Source organism: Aedes aegypti, chromosome 3 (genome assembly GCF_002204515.2).
Source record: "Aedes aegypti strain LVP_AGWG chromosome 3, AaegL5.0 Primary Assembly, whole genome shotgun sequence".
Lineage (NCBI taxonomy): Eukaryota > Metazoa > Arthropoda > Insecta > Diptera > Culicidae > Aedes > Aedes aegypti.
In genome coordinates this window covers 109,872,564-109,898,179 of record NC_035109.1, presented here as the reverse complement: position 1 = coordinate 109,898,179, position 25,616 = coordinate 109,872,564, and the positions used below count along the sequence as shown (strand labels likewise).

Below are 25,616 nucleotides of genomic sequence, written 5' to 3'. Positions count from 1 at the left end.
GCTTACGTTGGTAAATTCGGTTGGTTTCCATACAAGAGGTAAATTCATCTGCATTATTGAGTTTGTCTCTTGTATGCAAACCAACCAAATAATGATTTTGTCACTCATTTTTCGATTGCTTCCACTGAGATATGAGCATACCGTAGGGGTTTGTTCACAAATTTCATAACGCTGAAAATGGCCATTTTCGATACCCACCCACCCCCTCGTAACACATTTTGTATGAATATTTTTCAAATTTTATATAAGCCGTAACAGCCTTACGACACCCACCCACCCCCTCTAGCGTTATGAAATTTGTGAATGGGCCCTAGATGTTTATTCGCACGAAAAATGCATGTCGATGTCCATGTTCATGTCGGTTAGGTTTTAATTTGTATTGATTTCTGAAAAAAAAAACAGAATCCGGAGAAGCAAAGCATGAAGCACTGGAAACTGGAAAGCCAGTAAAAACGCTCTACAGTTTTACTGACTAAGTCAGTAATTTCCATATTGCGCAGTTCCCACCTTGTTGGACCCCGCACTTCAGAAGTGCGGGCGGGTTCCTAAGTGCGGAAACGTCAAACCCTTTGTTTTCGCCGTTGGCGGGCAAGAAAAGGCAGTGAATCGGTTTCGCGCCAACGAAAATTGTTTACGTTTTATCAAAAGCATGTGCTCTCAGCAGGGTTGCTAGTTTGTTTGTTTTATTTGTTTCACGAAAACTTGCTTGTAAAACATTTGTAAAAGTATGTCAGCCATTTGAAATAGGCTTGTTCGATATTAATTAATTTTGGCAATGATGCAGTCAAGTGCAAATCTGCATTTGGATAGAAAAACCAGTGTAATTTGTCGCGTAAATGTACATTTGAAGAATTTCGGGTATGAATTCATTTGTATGGATACATATTTGGAACCACTGCTTGGTGACCTTCGAAGTGCGATACACAACTTTCCCAATAATCCATTTATCAAAGCAAAGCACAATATTTTGGTTTACTGAGTTTTTTCGGTAATCGTAAAAATTACCGAAAAAACCGTAGTTCCAAAACCCAGTAAAATTTTACTGGGGTCGGTAATCTGAATTGGCTGTGCATGAATTGATTTTCATTCGATTTTTGTCACTTTTGATGAAATGCGAAAATGTGTTTTAATCAGTTACGCGCTTTTTCCATTTTAGTCCAATGTTTGAGATTTGGGCTCACAGTTAAGCTCCACGCACAATGTGAGCGGCAGCGCGGTACAACGGCATTACGGCAAGCCCATCTTGAGCTACACTCTACTTGTCAAGTCAATGTTGAAAAGGATTTAGTCAACATGGGATTGATAACTAAAGGGCCCATTCACAAATTTCATAACGCTGAAGGGGGTGGGTGGGTGTCTAGAAAATGTTACGGCTCATACGAAATTTGAAAAATGGTCATACAAAATGCGTTACGAGGGGGTGGGTGAGTGTCAAAAATGACCATTTTTAGCGTTATGAAATATATGAATGAACCCAAAGTGTAGATCAAGATGGGCATGCCGTTTTGCCGTTGTACCGCGTTGCCGTTCACATTGTGCTTGGGGCCTTACAGTTCGTGACAGCGGAAACCCGGCTCACTATAGACCCGTGCACGCGTTCACTATTTGACGTTTGAGCGGTGCCGTGTTATTTACGTGACCATGGTAACGAGTGAATTCGGCACCGCTCAAACGTCAAATCAGTGAACTCTTGCATTGGTCCATGACGTACAGAAATTTTGTATGGACCAATGCACGAGTTTACTAGTTGACGTTTGAGCGGTGCCGTGTTATTTACGTGACCATGGCAACGAGTGAATTCGACACCGCTCAAACGTCAAATTAGTGAACACGTGCATTGGTTCATTGGTTTCTCCCTCCCAGGTGCTGTGCATTTAATTTAAGGGGAAGTAGGCCATCATTGAAATTTGTACGTGTCGTTGATGATTGTTGCTAATTCGTCTCACTATTTCGAATCAAAGAAAATCAGTTGGTTTTGCACTGACACAGTTGAAAAAAGTATCAGCATACTTTATGTATGTTAGCGCGTTCGGTGATAATTTTTCAAACTATCAAGATTGAGTTTTATCACTTTGAAATGCAAGCTTAAAATTCATCATTGTTGCCAAAACAAATGACGAGCTACAGCGTTAAATCATTAATGTGTAGTATGCACCTGAAACGTAAAGCGCTCAAGTAAAATTTCTCCTTTTTACCGAAGTAATTTTGACAGCTGATCCAATATAAGCGAAATGTCACTTTTACTTGCGGAATAATTGTGCGGCACATTTTTCCGTACGGAAAAGTGACAGCTCCATTTGATTTGTACAGCAGGCGTTACCGATGTTATGAAATCAGCTCTACTTCTCAGCAGCGTACAGCTCAAATAATTTCGGTAGCGGAATCATTCCTTGACCGTTTCTTGTCCTATCCTTTTGCACAGTACTTATGCGTAGTATGCACCTGAAACGTAAAGCGCTCAAGTAAAATTTCTCTTTTTTACCAAAGTAATTTTGACAGCTGATCCAGTATCAGCGAAGTGTCACTTTTACTTGCGGAATAATTGAGCGGCACATTTTTCCGTAAGGAAAAGTGACAGCTCCATTTGATTTGTACAGCAGGCGTTACCAACGTTATGAAATCAGCTCTACTTCTCAGCAGCGTACAGCTCAAGTAATTTCGGTAGCGGAATCATTCCTTGACCGTTTCTTGTCCTATCCTTATGTACAGTACTTATGATCAGCGTACCGGCCATAACATGGTATTTTTTACCACAATGCTGTTTTCAGTGTAGCCAAAAACATTGTACGTAATGAAATACGTTCACACGAAAAATTACTCCTGAACCACTGACATCAGCTTTGTTTACGCAAATTTGGGCCATTCATCATCAATCAATGATCCATTCATAAAAAAAATTGTAGGTCGAGTAAATAAAACTCAAATTAGATTTAGGAAATAACTTGGAATATAGGTATTAAATTAAAAATGCCTACAACGAATAAGGCTGGTCCGGTGTCCGATGACGATGATGATTTCTTCAAACCAACCTCCAAGTAAGTAATTTATAGAGATCAATAGCCTAGAACCTACCTACAACTAACAGCAACTCTAGTTCCACTTTAGCAAAAATCTTTGGTGTTCCGAAGGGTGGCGCAGCTGTGAACAAAAAGTCCTCACCGGAAAAAGACTCCAGGTCGATACAGTCCACGCCCAGCAGTAAGGTATCCGATCGCTACGGGGCTTCTTCCTTTCGTTACGTCCCACCATCGGAAGCAGTCGATTCCACTACGGATGGGGAACAACCCGGGAGTAAGCCGTCGTCGGATTGGAACCTAGTGCAAGCCAGTGTGGTAACTGCCTACAAGCTGTTAGTCATATTGATGATTTCTAACTCGAAGAAGTACACTGTTTAATATGAGATCACCATTTCAGTGTCGGGAACGAGAACACCCCGCAAGGGAAGCTAGGATTGGCATTGCTCCGTTCGCAAGCTGAATTCCGGATTCTGATCTATCGGACCAAAACCGATGCCCTTGCTACCCTTAATTTAGACGCTGCAACAAAACTGTTTTTGAAAAATGAATATCTCCAATTTCGAAGTGACGACGACGACTTTTGGAGCGTCTTGTTTGAAAATCCAGTTGATCGTGATCGTTTACTTGCGGCCATTGAAGGCGTATGTCTATTAGAATTAGAACGCCAACCCCACAAGCAACGTGTTCCTCCAATTCCGGCATCCAGAACCATTCCCAATGTGGAGGAGCCGGATTCTGATGCGGAAAAAGGCAAAGCAAATCTCATCTCACGGATGGCTCGAGTTGGCCAACCGATTCTTCCGCAAGCCAAGCCCGTATCAACTACGGAAGTGAGCGATTCTTCCGATACGGATGCACGCTTTGAGACAATAGCTCGTCCTAGCATTCCTCCCCATCGACGGCCAGGTAATGGAGGCGTTGGCAAAATACAGCCCGTAACGATGGGCATGCAGATAATTCCCTCAGCAGCGAATGCCCTCACAACCGCCATAGCTGGACAAAATTTGCTCCACACTGCGACCGATGTTAACTTCAATCTATTCATGACGGAAAGCAGAATGCAAGGCACCGAAGTGCGAATGAATTTGTCGAAATTGGAGTCCAAGCTGGATCGTGTCTTGGACAAAATCGATTTGATGAATTTGAACAGCACTGGTGAAGCAAAATCGAACACCGATAAAGATGATGATATATTGGCTTTGGAAGAGAAAATTTTAGAGCTGAAGAAGGACAATCATGCATTGAAAGGAAAGGTTCGCTCTTTGGAAGCAGAAGTTAGTACCCGAAATGAAGATGTGCACCTGAAGCAACAATTGGCCGAATCGGAAAAACGTTACTCAGATCTCCAGTTAACAGTAGCAGCCATTCAGAAAGATTTAACATCTAGTCGTGATAAAAGCGAAGTAGATCTCAGAGAAATGGAACGAATTAGACTAGAGCAAGATGCAACCAAACAATCATTGCATGAAAAAGCCAAAGAAATTGAACTGCTGACTGAACAACTAAAAGATGCTCACAATAGTCAATCGTCACTGAGAGAGGAGAATTCCAAACTGGTAAAACAAAATGAGGATTTGCAAAGCACTTTAAATAATATGGAACAACAGCTGAAAAGTTTAAACGAAAAGGTAACTGGATCTGAGCCGGTGGATGAGCTGATCAAAACCATTATGAACAACTGTTTCCAACGAATGTGCGACCAGATTGACGATGCCAGAACTTTGAAGATTGTAGGGCAAACGATCAAACATGAAACCAAAGCTGCTTTGGCGCGGCGGCAGAAAAAATAAATTGAGGAAAAATGTTAGCTTGTTACGATAGGTATGTATGTCGTTCATTTTTTGTACTGAAAGAATCTCCTCGAAAAAAATTGGCACAGTAAGTACCTATGCTGAGTAACATTATTGCATAATTTTAGAAAGTACTCTCACTTTACTCAGTATCTCTCTTTCAATTTGTTAAAGGTGACACATCTCGGAATCTGAAGATGGTCGCCACAATGGCCGAGTTGCGCCCCTGATCACAAGCCTGATCTATAGAGTCGAGTTCAAAATGTATGTCATCACCAACAAGTAACATCTCCCTTTTCTTATCTCAGTTATGCATTGCATTGTTTTATTCCATTCCTAAAATACTGTCATTTTACGTTTATCATTTCGTAACTGTTGCTCTCGGGAGATTGAATATTCGGTCTTTTTGATTTCAGAAATCTCCCGCCGTTTCTCTGCGATCTGCTTCTGTAGATTTGAATGCATCTTTGATCCCGGCTGATGACGCGTCAGGGAATGAGACAACCGGTCTATATCTAACTCCAGCCTTCGCATCTGCTCGGAGAGCTTCAGACTGGCGATGTTCAAATTCTTCGATGAACAGCTGGGTAGGTCCATCTGGTTGTCTTTCGCTGCGGGTTTCTTACTTCCCGATGAACTTGAGGAACCATTGCTGGAACCAAAAATTTCACTGTTGAGGAAGTTGAACACGTCCTTTTTGCTTTTATTTGCAGCATAGTTCTTTGCATCCCTTTTCTCTTGAATCCTCTTCTCCCGTTGAAGCTTCTTTTCAACGCTGAATAAATTCTTGTCTCCATTGGCCTGTTCCCGAAGTTGCATACAATAGTCCAGCGATCTGCCTTGGGGAAGTACCTGTGCACTCACGGGCACTACAATTCCTTCGCCTTTGCTTCCGAGACCGGCTCCGACTACATAGCCCATTTTAAGCATGATTTTCGAGCCTATACCTTTAGTATGCTTTTCCCAATCCCCCAACCGTTGGTCAGGAGCGGGATTCAAAAGACTTCGCTCGATAATTTGTGCCTGTTGAAGTGAGACAACATCGTCCTCGTTTTCCTCATCACTATCTGAATTTGACTCCGAATCAGAACTGGGCACATCATCGCCCTCTAATGGTAGCACGTTCTCAAATTGCAATTCAACCTCGTGCCGGCCTTCATCCATTTGTATCTTGCACGTTTTAGTTTCAAAATCCGCTGTCTGAATCGTCCCTTTACTCCAAATGCGATTTCTGTTCTTGGCCAAAACTTTACAACCTTTCTTCCTCAGCAGTTCAAATCTCGGTTCGCGATACTCTTTGAGTTCGTTGATAGAGATTAGTTCACCATGCGAGAAGCGGCACATTTCATCGTTGAATTTGCAGTCTCCTTCCAAGAAATAGGCGCACGGAACCATCTCCTGATGGGTCGGATTGATGAACAGCACCTTGGCTGCAACATCATCCAGATCAGAAGCATCCAAACTGCATATCAAAGCATTGTGATAGGACTTCGATCCCCACTTATGGATATGCGGAGCGGAGCACTTACTACCGACCAGATCTTTGAACGGTTCTTGTTCATCCACGCTGACTTCATCCGGTTTGGGAGGCTTTGCATCTACACTCCCTGGGTCATCCAATGCATTTATTTCCCGCATGAACAGAGCGAACTCATCGTCTTCGTTGCTGCCGGAAGCTGCGGCATTCAAGTCATCTCCATTCTCGTGCTGGACCGTTTCGAGAGTGAGCTTCACCAGCTCCTCGAGATCACTTTTCAAATTAATCAAAGATTCCCGTTCTGGGCCAGAGCTTGTGCCCTCCAAAGCTTGTTCCACCTGGGCAAGCTAGAAAATAAAAAAATAAAAATGGAAATTATTGTCGATGATGAATACACTGTATTTTCAATGTTTATCTTACCTGCTCATTGTATATTCGAATTGAATCGTTCAAGTCTTGGCTGCCGCTCATTGTGATGGTTTTTGATTTGAAAAACCATTAAAATATTGAATGAAAATTTTGCGTGAATGAAACAAGATTGGATGAGGGTGTTTATTTTTTCAATCAGTAGCTGGCACTGTCAAGTCAAGGCCGCAAACATAAACAATCATCAATTTCAATGATGTTTTTCGTGCCTGCGTTATGTTATCACTGTGAAACAAAGTTACACAAGATTTTCGTAACAAACAGTACGAAAACGCAGTTAGGGTAACCAATATATTTTGGACCTCTATATATTTTGGACCCCCTGGGCCGTTTTCCTACAAATTTCCTAGATTAAATCAAAAGGCCAAATCAATAGGGTCCTAAAGGCCTGTCCCAATTTTAATGCCAAACGCTTAAGTTTAGGCCAAAAACACATGTTTACTCAATTTTTAAATGTTTTTCTTTTGTTTAAGTCCACACTTCTTGGCTTAAACTCAAATTTTGGGTGTATTTTGCTTTCCGTGTCCCTTCCGAAATGTCAGATAGGAACAACCCCAGTGTTAAAACTAAAAGCCCTGTGGTGTTTTTGTCGATTAAGCGAACGTCAAACATGATCTTTAGTGTCAAGGTTCATTTATGGACCCAATTTTTAAATTAAAGTTTAAATATGATGTAGCCGTTATTTGAGCAGGAAAAATTGCTGAAGTAGTTGCGATAACATGCTCTTTCGTGTCAATAAATAAAAACAAGATTTCAATAAACATTTTAGGACCCAATTCGCAAGTCATTCAGAAAGATAGGACTATTTCGCACTTGCATCAACCGTGTGTACATGGAAAATGTATTTATTTTATCTGAAATTAATTAAAATGAATCAGTCCATCCGTCCATCCAGGTCCATCCATGCAACCGTTACAACACGTTACATACAGAAAAAGAAGCCGTCAGAAATTTTTCAAATGTACTACTACTTATTATTGATGACCATTTTCATAACAATTACAAATTGGCTTCAAAAATATCGAAATTGTAAATTGTATCAACAGAACATCTGTGAAGAACATACATTAAATGCAATAATTGCGCTCAAAATGGGCATTCATAAAAAGTTAAAAAGTGGCAATATGATAAAATATGTCTAAAATTGATGCTTAGTTTATCTAAAATCTTAACATGAGTATAGAAGGCATAAATCAGATGATGTCCAAAATAGATTATGGTTTTTGCTCAGTTGATATAATTTGGCCATCTCTCGAAAACTTATTCATATAGACTCAAGTCAAAAAAGTATACAAACTTACTTTATCGATCCTACGAGTTTCGCAGACGAAATTCTACACGTTTCGCTCTGAACCAACTCGATTTTTCACTTTTAGAACGTTTAATTTTCGGATTTACAAAACGACGAAAGTAAGATTATCAACTTTCGCAACCTAACCACAACTTTCGCCGCCCCGCTGTATGGAGAGACAAAGTGACTTAACCACGAATCAAAACAAAACACTGCTTGAGCCGTTTTTACACTGATACAAAAACGTCGCAAGTAACTTAATAAAACGGCTTATCATTTTGTCATAAAATTCCTGTGTGAAATCATAGGAATCCCATAGTTTTTCAACGCGAGCTCATTGTATGCAAAATTTAAGCAATGTACACGTTGAAAAAATGTTTAAAAGGTGGTTTATTTTAAAACAGTTTTAGAAGACAGGCTGTGATTCTTCTGAATTAATTTTCTCAAAACCCTATGGAAGTTACTTACGTCGATTTGAAAAAGTCATCGAGATCTGATGAAACACTCTGGATTGTCGCATGGATGCATACTTGCAGGCGTATTCCGTGGATCTGATGATATTTGCTTGCATTAAATTAAATTATTGATTATCACTAATGTACACATCCAATAAGCGAAAAATTATATAAGTCACATGTATACTCTTAAAACTTCGTTATATGAGCGTTTTTTTAGCAACCATTGTATGGATATTGAGATAACGCCCCTGTCCAAATTATATTCACATGAGAGTGTCCAAAATATATATTTGGTGTCCGAAATATATAACAGACAGGCCGCAGAAAAACGCTTTCTTGGCAGCTAATGCTACAGTTTGTAAGCTTTTTCTACCAGAAACGCAAAGTTCAATGAGACATTGAGCATATGAGTAACATTACGTAAAAAAATATTAGTACTTAATGCAGTTGATCGCAAAATATTATTGGAATCCTAGCCTAACTCTATTCGCATTCAAAATTGGTCAAACTATCTGATTTCTGATCTGAATTTTTTGAATCTACAAATTTACCTATAATCAGAATACTTCCAAAATTCTGGTAGAAATAAAAATCCAAGCCATCGAAAATTTATTTTTTCATTATTTTTGCAATAAACAATAAGAAAGTGTATACAACGCCTGTTCAATTTTGGTTGCATTACCGTTCAATTTTGTTTCAGTAGGCTCTTTTGAAGCATACCACGTTCAAAATAGGTAAATTCAATTCATATTTTTTACAGTGATAAAAGTTTTAATGAAATCAATTGTTCGTTTTTTTCACGTTTCGATTTAGGAAACATGAAAATTTTTGTCATGTTGCCGAAATTGAACGAGCTTTGTACTTTTTAATATTCCTTACAATAAATTTGAAAAGTTTACCATTTTTGTCCCGCTTTGAAGTCAAACATATCTGGTCACTTTATATTGGTGTGTCCAAAATAATGAAAAACACTGCTTCGCAATTCTATTATTTTCGACGTATTTTGGATCCTACATGACCGTGTGGGCATTTTTATCTCGTAAAGGTAGTTTTTCTCTACATTGTAGCAAGTTTTTTGACTTGGTTACGCTGTGAAATTAATTAATTAAACAACCAAAATCACTTCCAAAATACGACTGTTACCCTTAATGGTGTTTGAAAATGTTCCATCAGTACATTATTGGCAGCTTCTCAATTTCGTCATGAAAGTCTAATCATTTGTGAAAATTACAATAAAAAGCTGGAATAATCGATCTACAATCGTTTACATTAGCATGGATCGGCTTTGGGATCGATAGCAGGAAACTTCTTCTTTTTCTTCTTGGAATCAACGTCCCGACTGGAACAGAGCCTGCTTCTCAATGTTGTGTTCTTATGAGCACTTCCATAGTTATAAACTGAGCTTTCTTTGCCAATGTTGCCATTTTCGCATTCGTATATCATGTGGCAGGTACGATGATACTCTATGCCCTGGGAAGTCAATGAAATTTCCATTACGAAAAGATCCTGGACCGACTGGGAATCGAACCCATACATCGAACCATGGGAATCGAACCCATGGCTTTGCTTGGTAGCCGCGGACTCTAATCACTCGGTTATGGAAGGCCCCTGTTAGCAGGAAACACGGAAGAGAAAATGGAAGTGGCCAAAGATTTCCTAACCGTCATCATTCTCCGCTAATACACTGAAAGTATTCAGTACAAAAAAAATGTGAGCTACTATTAAAAAGCGTTGAAAGATTTTTGCAAACCGGCAATAGGCATCACCCTTGAACTCCTACAGAAGTAAAGATCTTCAACATTATTTATTGCATTCCTCTTTTGAAAACTCACAGCTAAACTCACTTAAGGCGAAGTAGGCCGTCATTGAAATTTGTACGCGTTGGTGATGATTCTTGCTAATTCATCTCACGATTTCGAATCAAAGAAAATCAGTTGGTTTTGCACTGACACAGCTGAAAAAGTATCAGCATACTTTATGCATGTTAGCGCGTACAGTGATACTTTTTCAAGTCAATATAAACTATCAAGGCTGAGTTTTATCACTTTGAAATTCAAGCTAAAAAGTCATAATTTTCGCCAAAACGAATGACGGGCTACTTAGTCTTAAGGTACCCCGGGGTAAGTGAGAATCCGGGGTAAGTGGGGCGTATCGTCATAGCTCAACTAGGAAAAGTTTTTCATGGGGGTATTCTTCTAGAAAGTTGAAGATACAATGACAAGGAATGTATTTAGTACTAAACATATTGTTATTTTTATTACCATGTGGTTCATGTAACAGTTGTTAGTTCAGCACCATTTTCAACTTGCATGACAAATTGTGACACGTTTCACGTCTTGCATTGACTCGCAAAAAATAAATGTGTTTTAAATCGAATTTCCATCAGTAAGCTATAATTTTTAGTATTATTACAAGCTGCTAACGATAAACCAGTATTTTGTTTTCATTTCATATGAAATTTTCGATGGTCTATCTTACCCCAAAATATATTTGTACCTGGGGTAAGTGGGACCTATCAAAACAAAAACCAGAATCAAAACTTTTCGTACACGTTCCATACATTTTGCTAGAGAGTAGCACCAAAACATTCAAACAAATGATTTTTATCAAAAAAAGATCAACCTCAAATTACGTAATTGCATAAAAGGGAGAAGAAAAGTGATATAATTCTTTATTTTTTAATTAATTTTTTATTTTTGAAATACGACTTCAAAATTGAACAAACACACAGCTGAAATTTGAAATGCATCATGAGAACGATTACTTTTCTATGTTATTTGAACTTTATTTGTTATTTCTACCAAATTAAGTAGTGATGGAAAACAATTCCATCCCATAAGGTGGTTTTCTGCCATGCATATAAATAATAACAAAACATATTTATTATTTCGTCAATTATTGATTGTTTATGTGCTACATTTTAATTAACAACTTATAAATGATATATTTTGAACATGTTCAATTCCTCTTTATGCTTTTATTGAGGAATTTTCAGTTAATATTAAATGTGAGGTGACATTTAATAGTTTAAATAAAGGGTTTCTTCCTAAAACGTAACGTATTTTATGATTGATCCCTTATGTACATCAAATATGTACATAAAATTCAAAATCTATGACTTATCAATCCTATTATTGTAATGGTTGACTTACTGATGTGGATTTACGCATGAAACTGGATGTGTCCCACTTGCCCCGCTTAGCGAGGTAACTGCGTCCATTGGCTCATTCTAAAACTTTCTTCCAAGGTTTTCACAATTTCGAAATTATTCGATTAGTTTCATGCACACACCAGCAAATATGTTGCCAAAACGTGATTGTGTTGTTGGATTTGAAAGATATTGACATTTGAAAATTATATTGAACAATTTGTTTGAACTATCGTTTTTTTCGTTCCCACTTGCCCCGCGGTACCTTAATAGACCATTCCTGTGAAAAATTTTTATTGGCTTATATGCTTTCTGTCAATTTACTGAACAAACTTTCTTAAGGAACCGATATGTTTTGGAGCCTTTAACTGTTAGAAAACAATGAAAAACTTGCGGCACGTTAGTTCACCCCTCGGTCCATTACAATTTGTTTCACCTTGAAAAAAAGCAGACCCCTTTTTCCCCTATGGCTTTGCCCCCACGTTGTGGTGAATTTACGATCAGCTGGCATGACCAGATGATTTTTGTTTATGTTTTCATTCATCATAATGGGCTCCGTTGCGGTTTCGCTCCCTCCTTCCTTCACGGCTCCTGAAGTCTCCGTAATCACGGTTATGACCGCACCCGGCGAACACTACACGGTTCTGTAACGCAGGGATTGTAGTCGACAGATGCCTGAACTCTCTGCTTTGTACCGAGGAGGATTGAAGGGATTGAATATGCCGGAAGATTCCCGCCTAGAGGCAGCAACAGCCGCTCAAAATTTCCTTGCGCGGCTGTTGCTGCCTCAAGGCGGAAATTTTCCGGATCAACAGCCAACAGACAGATTAAGGCATTTGTAGGCATGAATAGTAAAAAATAGCCTTCTAATTGACTGTTTAACGAGAAACTTGCGACGATCGACGCGCCACCATAATTCATATAACGGTGGGTATTACAACTAACTTGGAGGTGATGATTTCGCAATTTGGAGGTTAAAATCACCTCCAAACACTAGCGATTTTGCGGTGGGATGTTGACGTTTGATCACGAATAGAACTAGCGGTACCGTAACTGCTGGGTGGGTGAGAGATTTGTTGTTAGGGGATGGTTTTGAATTTTGAATCTGTGGAGGAAAATATATTTTCCTAAAGGAAGACTTGAATCGGGTTGGAGTTGGAACTGTGATCAGAGCGGGTTACGCCAGTTCCAACCTGGTTTAAAAACGTTTGTTTGAGTAGTTTCGGTGGCGCTCCTGTTAGGGGCGCCCTGACCGGAATCACGGTCAGTTTGAGCGCGCACCTGATTTGACGTTTGCAAATGTAAACAAGCATCCCAATGCAGGGGTGGAATCGAAAAATTGTTGCATAATCACCACGCTGATACCCATAGGGTTGAACAAACTGTGCCGCATCTCGAATTATTTTTCAAAATGTGGTGAGTATCCATGTTTTCAAAAATTTGTAAGAAAATCAGGAATGCATATAAACAAAATCTGAGAGCGTTAATATTCATTAAAAATGATTGTCTTTCGAAAAAAAAAATACAAAAACTGGGGGTTAGATCTGACGGAAATGGTCTATTTTAAACATTTTTCACTCAAATTTCTTGGTCTCTGAACTTGTTTTATTCACTTCTGTCAGTCGGATTTTTAATTGTATCCACAAATTTCATAACGCTAGAGGGGGTGGGTAGGTGTCCCAACGATGTTACGGCACATACAAAAATTGAATAATATTCATACAAAAAGCGTTATAAGGGGGTGGGTGGGTGTCCAAAAAGGCCAATTTCAGCGTTATGAAATAAATGAATGAGCCCTAATGTTACCACAATGTTACTTCGATATTCAATTACAATACGCTGTATTGTATCCAATACCATTCAATGAATGGTACGTTTTTATTCGGGCCACGCCACCCTCCTGCGCTTCTCTGGCTACGCCCATATTTTGCTTCCCGTCCCCGTCACTCTTATCGTTTATCGCTTAACTTGCTTTCTAAACGTCATCCGCGAGGTTCCCGCACCGTCACTGTCACAACTGCTACTCGCTTTCATTTTTCAGTTTCGATTATTCAGCGCTCGCAACAGGTGTGTGGTCTTCTTCCGGATAGACTAAACTCTACATCAAACTTCCATCGTTGTGACTGCCATTTCGTGCACGATTTAACGCAAATTCGTTTTAGTGCACGCAACAAGTTTAGATCCAGAATCTCCGGAAATGGCTGCATTGAAGCAATACTCGTACGCCGAAGTGGCAAAGCACAACACCCCCGCAGACCTGTGGATGGTCATCGACGACAAAGTCTACGACGTCACCAAATTCCAAAACGAGGTAAGTGGTCAAACTGCTATCAATCGCACTGATGACCATTAACTTTTATCTATCCATTATGATCGTGAAGGTCAATATGTATTTCTCATTGAAATCTTCTCTTTATCACCCACAGCATCCCGGAGGGGAGGAAGTTCTGATTGAGATGGCTGGAAAGGATGCCACCAACGAGTTCAACGATGTTGGCCACAGTACCGATGCAAAGTAAGCTTGTTTTATTGGGTAGATTAAATCAGAATTGATAAGGAACCTAAATGGGTCTTCCTTGGCTTTGTTTGCATCTATCGAGCCAAAGTCTCGCTTGAAGGTGACTTTATTGGGGTTCGATGTCTGGGACTGTCTATCTTTGTATCTGCATGGGTGGTAATATAAGTCTCTAAAAGGCTAAGTTTTTACTAGAAGGTCTCTAAAGACTATCTAATCAAAATGGTCTCAAAACTGACTATTTTCCTCTTTCTCCTTGTATTGAATCCTGTTTTTTATTCTAGAAGATCCAGGGAAATAGTCAGATATATTTACGCGATTAATCTCCGTAACTTTCTTTTCAGATTCCTCGGGGATAAACTTAAGGAATTCTTCTAGTTATTTCTCCAAGATTGCTTACTTTCAATACTGAGTTTTTAAGACATTCGTTAGTCCTCCGATTCTCATGGTAGCTACAGAGCTCGATATTCCACAAACTTGAGACAAACCCCAAAATACTAAAATACTTTGTTACAATAATTGTTTCAATAGTAACAATTGACAAACATCTATTTTGTTGAAATAATTCCGAGAAAATATAATAACAATACCTGGATATGTTTCTGATGATATTTCTGAAAAAATCACTTGTAGTGTGACGAGCAATAAGAGTCAAGTAATCAGAAATTAATATCTGTAGAGAAATGTCTGAAAAATTCTCATGAAAACTCATGAATGTCCTGTTTTCTGGTTGATTTCTCTTTGCAAGCATCTAACGAAAGATTTGAAAAGGGCCTTCCTGCAAAACGTAAACATTGAAAAATTCTTTATTGAAGAGTCAGCACCATATCGTTTAATTATATTTCAACCCCATTCACTTTCCGGAACAGATAAGCTAAGGAAATCTAAATAGGTCTTCCTTGGCTTTGTTCGCGGCTATCAAGCCAAAGCCTCGCTTCATTAGGGTTGGATATCTGGGGGCTATCTATCATTGTACCTGCAAGGCTAGTGAAAGGTCTCGTAGTTAACGTCAAAACTAGATGAGTCAGGAACCAGAGAATCTTGAGAGAGTGATATTATAAGTTTTTTTTAAGATTCCTCAAGAATGCAACTAGACATTTTGTTAATAAGGCACTTCTTCGAGTGTTTGTGGGATTCGTGAAATTACGCCAGGCATTACTCTATAAATACATTGAGGCAGTTGCCCAAAATTACTTCAAAAAATCATTCAGTAAATATTTTGCGGATTTACTTAGGATACTTCAGTTTACTGCAAAGATTATTCCTAAAATTTCTCAAAAAAGTCGTCTGATTTCCATATACATTCAATGATTTTTCCATTGAATTACTCATTATAACCTAGAATATCTCCAGAAATTATCCCAAAGATTTCTTGTATTTCTCAAGGCAATGCATTTGAAGGTCTTCGAAGAGTTTCTCCAGTGATCTTTCCGTCAATTTTTCTAGCATTTTCGTCAAGATTTACATTCAGAACTTCTTCAAAACCCTGTAATTTGTCCTACGACATTTCCATAATTTACTCCAACAATTCTTTCAAGAATTTCTACAGTGATTCTTTCAGAAAAAGTGTTCTTATTTTTTTCCAAGTTTTATTTATGGGATTTTTTCCAAAAAAATGTAGGATTATCCGGAAGAGTTCTTATAGAAATCTTTAGGAAATATGGATAAATCTATGGAATCATTTCTGGAGGAATTTCTAGAGCAAATCGTAAGAGAATTCCTGGGAGAATTTTTGAAACAATACCTAGAGGTATCAGTGTTGGAATCCCTAGGTATGTCCCTGAGCTTATTGTTTGAAGGAATCTTTGGAAGAATCACTAAAATCATTCCTGAAGTGTTTGTCCGTGGGATCTGTGAACTCGTGCTTTGAATCCTTTTGAGTTTATACCAGGATTCTGTGCAAGTGATCTCTCACGATTTTTTCGGAAGTTCCGTCTTTATTAATTTCAAGTTTTTTTTATAAGTTCTCATGAAATCCTTTGAGAATTTCGCTAAGATCCTTTAGTAGTTCCTGGAGGTTTTCTTGCAGCAGAACATTGAGGAATTGTATGCGAAGCTCCATCAGCAAAAATGTAGCTCTTTCTAGATATATTCCTTGATAATTATTTACCATTCCCAACTCAGGTTTATTTCGAGACCATTATTTGATTCTTGCTAATGGAACCACTACCGATCGATTCAGCTATTTTATTTCAATCCATGCCAATTTTGGCCAACCAAATTTCAGAGGCAAATTATATCGAAAAATTGAAGAAAGTGACATCGTTTTGCCTAAATACAGTCGAACTTCGTTCGTTGCACTATCTTTAGGTGGGCTTCGTATTAATTGAGCTCCCGTTAGGTGGGCTATTATAGTTATAATAATTATTATAGCTATAATAGTCCACTTAAAACACAAACGTCACTTTTTGACATGAAACTCGATTTATCAATGTTGGTATCCCTGAATTTCCATTGCATTCAATATTTTGACAGCTAAAATTTCAGCTCGATTAGTGAAAGTCTTTCACTAGGTGGGCTACAGGTTTAGTGCAACGAACGAAAGTTGACTGTAGCGGCTTTAGAGATCTTTCATTGAAAATAGAAACTTGCATTGAAAACAAAAGTATGTCTGCTACCAGTCCTGTCACTTTACAAAGAATTCTGATATGAAATATCTACCTAACCAAGTATTTCCACATAAATCATTTGGAAAAAATCCAAAATACATTGGAATTTTTCCCCAGAATTATTTTCCACATTTTTCCCTGTAGTTCTACAGGATTCCTCAAAAGTTAAAAAAAAAAAAAAATCCAAACATTCACATACCAGATAAAGATTGTTTCCAGGAGTACCAGTATTGCCGCTTTGATCGCATAACAATTTTCTTTTCCTACTTACAGAGCACAAATGAAGCAATTCGTCGTGGGAGAGATCATTGAAGCCGAGCGGAAAAAGAATGTTTCGAAACAAGAGTAAGTATTTCCCCTTTTTCTACTAATCACTGAAAAATCAATTGGCGTCTCATCTGCTCTTTGTGCGCACGCCGCATGTGTTTATCAGTAGTAGTACTAGTACATTTGTAGCTTTTTGTTTAGTTAACATTTTTGTTTTCCCCTTTCCAATTTAGTTCCGATTCTCCGTCCTCGTCATCCGGATCCTGGTTTGGAGCCTTGAAGGCTAAGCTTTTTGGATAGGATTTAACGCATTAGTTGCTGTTATTAATACTTGTATCGAATACAATAGCTAAGGCATTCTGCTTAACTATCTTAAAGTAACTTTATTCAAACTACCTGTGGTGCTATGTTTAAAACATTCTATCCGAGATAATAAAAGTTTACTATTATACACTTTACTATCAAGCAATTTCTGTTTTCCGTTTGAATCATCCGATCACTCAATACACTTGAACGTTGTCTTGCAAAATAGTTGAGTAATAGTTGAATGTCAGCTTATCAACATGCGCTGCATGATGTTACATTTTTAGACTTGATAAGACACCAGCTCAATTAGGAATAAGCTTCATTTTCTCAACCCCCTCTACTATCATTTCAGCTGGCAGCAAACGGCAATCATTGCAGGATCAGCGTTAGCTCTCGGGCTTGGATTGGTCTTGCTTTATAAAGCCTTGAAGAAGTAAATAATCCACTGTTGAATAGTATTATGAAAAGCATTCTCATCGAGGACCATACCAGTGCATGATGTCACATTAAAGAAAAAGCACAATAAATGTTATATTAGTTGTAAACTGATGTTAGCACAGGCTTGCATCGATACCACGTACTTCAGTATTATACTACATATACGGGCTTTGAAGATGTTGGATGTATGTAACGTGTTACCGATGTATATCTGTATATCAATATATTCGCACGCATCTTCGAAAATAAAGTATATTTCTATATAAATAAAATGTAGATATTTAATATTGCTAATGTTCAATTTTCTATCAAAATTCGACAAATAAATGTCGGATTATCTTAAGGCGAAGTAGGCCGTCATTGAAATTTGTACGCGTCGTTGATGATTGTTGCAAATTCATTTCACGATTTCGAATCAAAGAAATTCAGTAGGTTTTGCACTGACTCAACTGAAAAAGTATCAGCATACTTTATGCATGTTAGCGCGTACAGTGATACATTTTCAAGTCAATATAAACTATCAAGACTGAATTTTACCACTTTGAAATGCAAGCTGAAAAGTCATCATTGTTGCCAAAACGAATGACGGGCTACTTAGCCTTAACCCTCTCTTTCCCATGGTAGCACAGGTGATCCACCGATTTTCGTCGAACGCTAGCTAAACCGAATTGGTACTATTAGCTCAATAATGATTGGAATAAATGTATGCGCTCATTTGTCTCATCAAACATCAAACAATTGAAAAACAATCAACTAACTTTTGAAAAACAATCAAAAAATTTTAAAGTGATTTTGCATAATTGTTGATTTTGCACTTTTTTTAGTAACGCCATTTCGACAGTTAAATTGTCGAACAAAGCTGTGGGAAAGAAAGGGTTAAAAAAAGGTGTCCATCTAAGTTATTTCTAACATTCTATCGCCAGAATTATGTGACACTCATCAGAATGATAATAACGATCAATATTCCTAAATTTTATTTATTCGTTTTGGTACCGGTAGAACCGACAAATTTTTGGCAAAAATCAAATAATAGATTGAATAAAATAAACTGCTTTAAAATAAATGGTACCTAAGTTTGATAAAGTTTTTTGATGGCGAACTTGTTCAAGGAACGTATTGACACATTCCAGCGTAACACGACACCACGAGGAACCGACTTTCATTATCAAATTAGACCTGTTCTCGGAAATATGCCTTTTGACCATGTGATCAAACTGTTTTTATATCTTGCATATTAAATGTACTTGATGTTGTGACATTCATTTTTAAACATAACACTGTATATATGGTAACTAAAAGCAGTTGCATTTCGTAACGCGACACCATCGCTGAAATGCACTTTTTTAAACATCACTCTATAATCGCCTATATCTGCTCTGCTTTAATTTTTACAATCCGGGTTTGTTCTAGGCAATCCTTTTATGTATTGATAAGAATCAGAGTGTGACTTCAAACTGGAAGGAAATATTGAATAATTGCAGAAATCATTGATTTCATTTTATGAGCGCCGCGTTACGTTTATCTTCCAACAGGGTTTTGCGTTACACAAAACGCATTTTTTATTTTTAATGATAAAATCGGTAATGTTGCTTCCAGGTTTCAGAAAAAAAGTAAATCTAGTATTGTTATTTGTTTAGTACATTCGACATTCTGTCTCACAGTGGGTTAATTTGATCCGACACTGGTTAAAATTAATTTAATGTTTCTGTGAAACCTTTTGAGAAAGTCATGCTTTGTAAAAGCGTAGATGGCGCTTGTGGTCACCATATAAATTTGACTTAATTATTTGCAATTGAATCAGATATTGGGCCAATAAAATTTCAACGTAGCCATGTAGTATTTTGAGGATCATGTATTAGCAAAATTGTCAAGGACGTTTATGGTCTCAAAATAGTGACCTGAATATCATGGAATTCTGCCGCACAGAAGAGTTATTAAATCAGATTATTAGGCGAAACTGTGAATACATGTTAACTCATAAAATTCAGTTCCTCAATTATTCAACCGATTGTTTGAGCTTTCATTGAAAGGAAATAGTTGTACCAGATTTAAGCGTTGGCGCAATTCTTCTGAAACCTTCCACGTTTTTGTGAGAAGTAAATAGGGTAGGTGTACCAGTTGTGGATATAGTGGTTCCCTATTTCGCCATACGTGATTACTTTAATGCCTTCAAATTTTGAAAATGTTTGTGCGTTGATGTAAAAACATTCAAAAAGATTTAAAATGTGAAAGTTATTAAAATTTTACATATAGCCAAATAGGGAACCACTATGGCCATAACTGGTACAGTTTCTCCATGTTTCTTTTTTCTAATCAAAAAGCTCTGGTTTTAGGTCTGATTTTAAGAAGCGATCCAAATCTTTTCAGAAAGGTGCCGGTCAGTGAAAAGATAGCTTAACACATGTTGGGGACTGCTTGGCTTCAATGGTAAACAACCTGGATCACTGGAAAATCTGCAATATTCAAAAAAATTATCAATTTTTAAAATCATCCAATCAGGACTGCCCATGGATCACTTCAACTCCCTTTGGAAGATCCGCAAAACTGGTCGTAAAAATCATCCTAGACCACTGTGCGTTTTTTAAACACGTAAAAAATCATAATTATAGAACATATAAAATTTGTAATACACGTATAATTGGGGGCCTTTCTTAGCCGAGTGGTTCGAGTCCGCGGCTACAAAGCAAAGTCATTCTGAAGGTGTCTGCGTTCGATTCCCGGTCGGTCCAGGATCTTTTCGTAAAGGAAATTTCCTTGACTTCCCTGGGCATAGAGTATAATCGTACCTGCCACACGATATACGAATTTGAAAATGGCAACTTTGGCAAAGAAAGCTCTCAGTTAATAACTGAGTTAAACCTGAGAAGCAGGCTCTGTCCCAGTGAGGACGTAACGCCAGGAAGAAGAAGAAGAAGTATAATTTGTATTGAAATTAAAGACCACCTTGATCACCGAAGTTTATTGCAAAATAATCAAATTCATTATATCCAAGAATAAACCCAATCATCCGTTATGTTAAGTAATTGATTTATGATATGTTTTGAAAAAAGCGCAGTGATATAGGATGATTTTCACGAAATGACCATTTTACGGATGTTCAGGATCTTCAGGAGGCCATTATTTGTGACCGCCTAGGTCCATGAACAATACAAATAATCTATTGCGTTCTATAATGAGTTCTGATGAGTTTGCAAAAAAAAAAACTGTCTTGGATTATTTTCATGAATTTACCATTTTTACGGATATTCCGGATTATCCGCTGGAGAACCACGTTGTTTACTATCGAAGCCAAGTATACCACAACATGTAAGAGACTATTCCTGTAGTAAACGGTACCTGTCTGATAAGATTTGAGTCACTAGCCAACGAGTTCATTAAAAACCAGAGCTACTTGATCAGATTTGAGTGAAAAACAAGAGAAAACAGACATACCCACATTTTACAAAAACGGGGAGGGTTTTAGTGGGGTGGCACCAACGCTGAAAGCTAGTATAACTATTTCCATCTACTAAAAATTAAAAAAAATCGAAAATCGGTTGTAGCATTGCTGAGAACGAGCATTTTGAAATTTGTAGTTTTATCCTGAAAATTTACGGTTAAAATTAACGTCACGCGACACCAAAACTTTGCACTTAGTGTAACTTTTCAAAGAATGGTTCGATTGGAAACACGTATCTTGACGAGTAGGAAGAGAATCCGAAATATAAGAGTTCTATAAGAAGTATTTATTTTACAATGTCAAAATTAAGCCATTTTTGTAACGCGACACCTAATAATGTGACTACAGTCAACTCTCCCTTACTCGATGTTCCTTATCTCGATATCGAGTTAGAGAACCATAGTAAAAGTTGGTTTTCATGGCTAACTCGATGGTCCCTTGGATCGCAGTTGCACTGATTTTGTGTTCTGTAACTCGATACCTCCCTAACTCGATGGTCCCTTCAATATCGAGTAAGGGAGAGATGACTGTATTTGAAAACATACATTTTCAAAGATCCAATAATTCGTTTCAAAAAATTAAACCCGCACATAACAATGTTATTTAATATCCTTCTAGTTAACGGATAAGACAGTTATATTACACTTGATATATTATGATACAGGGCTTTTATTAAAAAGTTGTTTAATGTCTCAATTTCTCACCAATAAATTATATAAACTTTATATAACTTTTCAGGTATGTTTTTCACTGTATTTTCTATCAAATTTATGTTTTTTATACAATTCAACATATTGTCTTTCATGTTCTGCATAGCTTTGGAAATATTTCAGAGTTTGAATTTTTGATATCTTGGCGTAGATGTGCGTGGAATGTGTCTAAAACAAAACTACGTAATACCAATCTCATTTTATAGTTTAATTCTCACATGGAATCTGTAGTCGAAACGGGAGAAACAAGTTGAATTGGAGTCAGATTTATACCAATTTGTTGTGTAAATATTCACGTCATTGTTGCGGTCATTTTCAGAAATTTCAATGATCATCGAAAAACTAGACATCCATTCAAATCATTTGTCGATTTGATGAGCGGATATGTTTCAAAAGGGCTTTTTGGAAATTGGCATTGGAAAAGTAAACAATTTTTAAATGAAGAGACTTGCTACCACCAACATTGAATACATAATCCCTAGTTTTCTATCTACAACGAAAGTCATATCACATTAGTTAGAAATACGGTACAATAGACCGACCCAAAATGCATTGAATCAGGAAATCCTAATCTTAATGCTTCAAATGTTAGTTAAATTACCTCGTCGTCCCAACTGGGACTGAACCTGCTTGTCAGGTTAGTGTTCTTATGAGCACTTCAACAGTTGATAACTGAGAGCTTTCTTCACCAATGAGAGAAGTCGAGAAAATTCTCATTACGACAAGATCCTCGCCCGGTGGGATTCGAATCCACGACCCTCAGTTTGGTCTTGCTGAATAGTTGCGCATTCTCCGCTCGCTGCTGCTATCTTGGTGATATTATCATATACAGTAGGCAATAGTGATGTTCTCAACATTTTCCCGACGATGAAATAACAAAGCGTATAGTTTTAAAAGTGTGTATTTCGTCTATCTCAAGAACACAAATTTTTGTCGCATCGATAGCCGACTCCTCCAAATAATCCAAAATGACAAATTTTGCGGGAATTCGAATGATTCCATCTTATCGGGTTATAGCAACACGTTTTATTGTTGGTAGTATCTTGGTGCGGCATTTTAAATAATATTAGTACTTTCTCTGTAAACGCGCATGCAACGTTTATGTTTTGTTTTGAATTATTAGTTACGCAACATACAGTAGTCACGAATGTAAAAGTTATTAGACGGCTTAACGTACTATTTACAAGATAAAACATAATCAACAACAATGAACGATTATTACCGGTAAAGATTTCAGTAATAACCCTTGAGAAGGTCATTTAGTGAAATGATTTCCCGAAATAATCGTTAGACAGTACGATAAAATAAAGAACCTATAAAAAGCAGAAAACGGCACGAAGCATTTCGTCAAGCTGGTGTAGCTTGATGAAAGATTTCGATTACGTTTACTTTGGATGGTTTGAAAAATTAGCTATATTTCAAAAATACACTTTGCAGTTATGTTTTAGCAAAATGGATTCAAGGGTTTGTAAATTTTGGTTGTGTTGTTTCATCCATCCATATCTATGCTTTAAACAAACTTTTTTTTTTCAGTTGGTAAACCTAAATCGAACAGTAACATATAAATCAGTACTACATTCATTCAAACTCCAAGTGGTATTGATTTGAATTTTTCTTCTGATCCAATTTATAAATCGAATCAAGCGAAAAATTCAATGCCCACGCGCCACTCAAAAAACCGTTCAAATGTTCTTTAAATAATCTAATGATACTTGCGACTACATCACTTTGCATTTCGAAAAATGCTGATGCATAACAAGCACCACATGGAATAGAAACACTAAGCAATGAAGTCAAAGTTCTCCAATATAAAAGAACTAAATAATTTGTTTGCCAAAATCCTTTTTTTTAACTTAGTTTTAAAATACACTTTGCTGTATCCATATTAATTCTACCAAAAAAACTCACAAATATCAATCTTTTCATTCAAAAATATAACTCTTTACTACGAATTCGTATTCTATTTCTTCTAAAAAGAAAAATATAATTATACAAATATACACTAGCGTAATAAATTAATGACAGTGGATGATTTACGCCTAAAAACGATGGAAAGTCTGAAGAAGTGTGGTTCGAAAAGTGAGTGGTTATGAGTTAAATTTTGCCATCGACTTAGAACTACACTCTAGTTTATGGAAGCATGGAACAATTCGTATCCCTCTCTCAAGCCTGCTTCTAAGTTCCTAAAATGTCTGCTTTTATCGAATGTTTGTAAATAGATTTAGAACACTTTTATTCTCCTTTTGACTGCGTGCTTTGCTGAAAACGTTCCAGAAGCGTAGGGTTTCGTCCCCGGCACCGGTCACAATGGCCTCACCGTCGGGACTAAGTGCCAAGTAAAGCACCCGATAGGAATGCCCCGTTAGCTTGGCGACCTGTGTCAACGATGGATATTTCCATACCAAGATCTGGTTTTGCGAATAGCCATGGGTGGACACCAGTTCCGACGAATGCTTTGACCAGGCAAGATTACATACCTGCGAGCCAGTGTCCACGCATTGCATCGGTTGCCCGGTCAGGGTATTCCAGAAGCGTATACAACGATCTGCCGTACCGCCTCCACTAGCCAGCAATCCGTGGTGATGAGGTGACCACGCGATCGCCTTCACTGCGGCCATGTGCTCCGAATATGATTGCACGGGATTGGTCGAGTGCTGGTTCCACACGTAGAGCCGATTGTCGTTGCCACCGCTGGCCAGGTATTGATTATCGGGGGACCACTTGAGGCCGCACACCTCCTGCCTGTGGCCGGCCAACCTCCGCTCGGAAACCTGGGCCGGGGTGCGCGTATCCCGCTGCATAATCAAGCGATCTCGAGACCCGCTCGAGAGGACGTCACCGTTCCAAGCCAGGGCTCCTACGCGGGCCGAGTGGCCTTGCAATTTGTTGACCTGTGATCGAGGCGACAAAAAAAAAAGAACAAATAAATAAGTGGGCAACGCACTTCACGCAATATAAAAACGGACGATTACGAATCGAATTAGTGAGGTGTCACTGTTTGGTCAAGTCACGTTTTGCAATATCTACAGTGTTGCACAATACATTTGCAACTTTTTCGATTTTCCATAAAAGTCGATCAACTGATCAACTTAGCATATCAGACAGCAGTTGACATATATTTTTAAGTATTTTTCCAATTTCGAGTTAATAAACAAAGATTTAACTGAGATGAAATTTTGAAGGAAATTGGAAAACTATTTGTCTGACAATTATTAAAATTTGTAAAAAATAACACTGTGGTCAAACCGTAGTTGCTTTTCAACTCATGATTGGATAAATCATTCAAAAATGTATGTTGGATTTCAAGGAAATGAAAATGTTAATCAATTCGGTCCAGATCTTATCCTTCAACGTTGACCATTGTGTATAGAAAATCGAAAAAGTTGCAAATATATTGTCCAACACTGTATATAAAAAGAGGTGCGTATGAAGAGTGTGCGTTATTATTTTTTCTGCAAACACTAATTGGTGTCATCGTCGTTGGATAGTGCGTAGAGACGCCTTTCTTGCGGAGCTGCCATCCAGCAGCGTGTTTGTCGACTTAATAGATGCGCATTCATCACTTCAGTTGGTGATCGGGATGTGAACAAACAAACAAAAAACGACAAAAGGTGAATTTTATTGATCATTGCAATCTTCTTAGGTACGTGTGAAACGTTTTATGGAATATATTCGATTTGATAGGGCATTGTTTCTTAATGAGGGAAAATCCTTTCATAACGTTC

General features: G+C 37.8%; 4 protein-coding genes across 11 annotated transcripts in view; 2 read left to right on the top strand and 2 right to left on the bottom strand.

Moving 5' to 3' along the window:
• Positions 1–2,810: 2,810 nt before the first annotated feature.
• On the top strand, positions 2,811–4,841 carry LOC5564883 (FK506-binding protein 15). The gene is made up of 3 exons (XM_021851629.1): positions 2,811–3,035; positions 3,095–3,349; positions 3,415–4,841. The coding sequence occupies exons 1-3, from the start codon at positions 2,968–2,970 to the stop codon at positions 4,805–4,807; spliced, it is 1,716 nt and encodes a 571-aa protein (XP_021707321.1). The 5' UTR covers positions 2,811–2,967; the 3' UTR covers positions 4,808–4,841.
• A 260-nt stretch (positions 4,842–5,101) lies between these two features.
• On the bottom strand, positions 5,102–6,910 carry LOC110678601 (zinc finger CCCH-type with G patch domain-containing protein). Its single transcript, XM_021851700.1, has 2 exons — positions 6,705–6,910; positions 5,102–6,631 (listed from the first exon to the last, which is right to left on the bottom strand). Exons 1-2 carry the CDS (start codon positions 6,753–6,755, stop codon positions 5,144–5,146), a joined length of 1,539 nt encoding a protein of 512 aa, XP_021707392.1. The 5' UTR covers positions 6,756–6,910; the 3' UTR covers positions 5,102–5,143.
• Positions 6,911–13,627: 6,717 nt separating this feature from the next.
• Positions 13,628–17,853, top strand: LOC110678485 (cytochrome b5-like). 2 transcript variants are annotated; one of them, XM_021851438.1, is made up of 4 exons: positions 13,628–13,918; positions 14,034–14,122; positions 17,005–17,076; positions 17,657–17,853. In XM_021851438.1, exons 1-4 carry the CDS (start codon positions 13,805–13,807, stop codon positions 17,739–17,741), a joined length of 360 nt encoding a protein of 119 aa, XP_021707130.1. In that variant the 5' UTR covers positions 13,628–13,804; the 3' UTR covers positions 17,742–17,853. The 2 variants fall into 2 exon arrangements, with proteins under 2 accessions (XP_021707130.1, XP_021707131.1); XM_021851439.1 differs by lacking the exon at positions 17,657–17,853 and adding an exon at positions 17,232–17,467.
• Positions 17,854–22,779: 4,926 nt separating this feature from the next.
• The window catches only part of LOC5564880 (fizzy-related protein homolog), an 82,455-nt gene continuing 79,618 nt past the window's right edge, over positions 22,780–25,616 (bottom strand). For all 7 annotated transcript variants that reach the window (XM_021854899.1, XM_021854901.1, XM_021854895.1 and 4 more), the window contains exon 6: positions 22,780–24,782. In XM_021854899.1, the coding sequence (XP_021710591.1) occupies positions 24,090–24,782 (693 nt within the window). In that variant the 3' untranslated portion in view covers positions 22,780–24,089. The remainder of the gene's footprint in view (positions 24,783–25,616) is intronic.

Excerpts from the sequence above, each read along its gene's own strand:
- LOC110678601 (XM_021851700.1), bottom strand. The coding sequence starts at position 6,755 with ATGAGCGGCAGCCAAGACTTGAACGATTCAATTCGAATATACAATGAG. Across the intron at positions 6,632-6,704 it reads TTCGAATATACAATGAGCAG|CTTGCCCAGGTGGAACAAGC; the intron begins GTAAGATAAACA and ends TTTATTTTCTAG.
- LOC5564883 (XM_021851629.1), top strand. The coding sequence starts at position 2,968 with ATGCCTACAACGAATAAGGCTGGTCCGGTGTCCGATGACGATGATGAT. Across the intron at positions 3,036-3,094 it reads TTCTTCAAACCAACCTCCAA|TTCCACTTTAGCAAAAATCT; the intron begins GTAAGTAATTTA and ends CAGCAACTCTAG. Across the intron at positions 3,350-3,414 it reads GTGGTAACTGCCTACAAGCT|TGTCGGGAACGAGAACACCC; the intron begins GTTAGTCATATT and ends TCACCATTTCAG.
- LOC110678485 (XM_021851438.1), top strand. The coding sequence starts at position 13,805 with ATGGCTGCATTGAAGCAATACTCGTACGCCGAAGTGGCAAAGCACAAC. Across the intron at positions 14,123-17,004 it reads GGCCACAGTACCGATGCAAA|AGCACAAATGAAGCAATTCG; the intron begins GTAAGCTTGTTT and ends TCCTACTTACAG. Across the intron at positions 17,077-17,656 it reads AAGAATGTTTCGAAACAAGA|CTGGCAGCAAACGGCAATCA; the intron begins GTAAGTATTTCC and ends CTATCATTTCAG.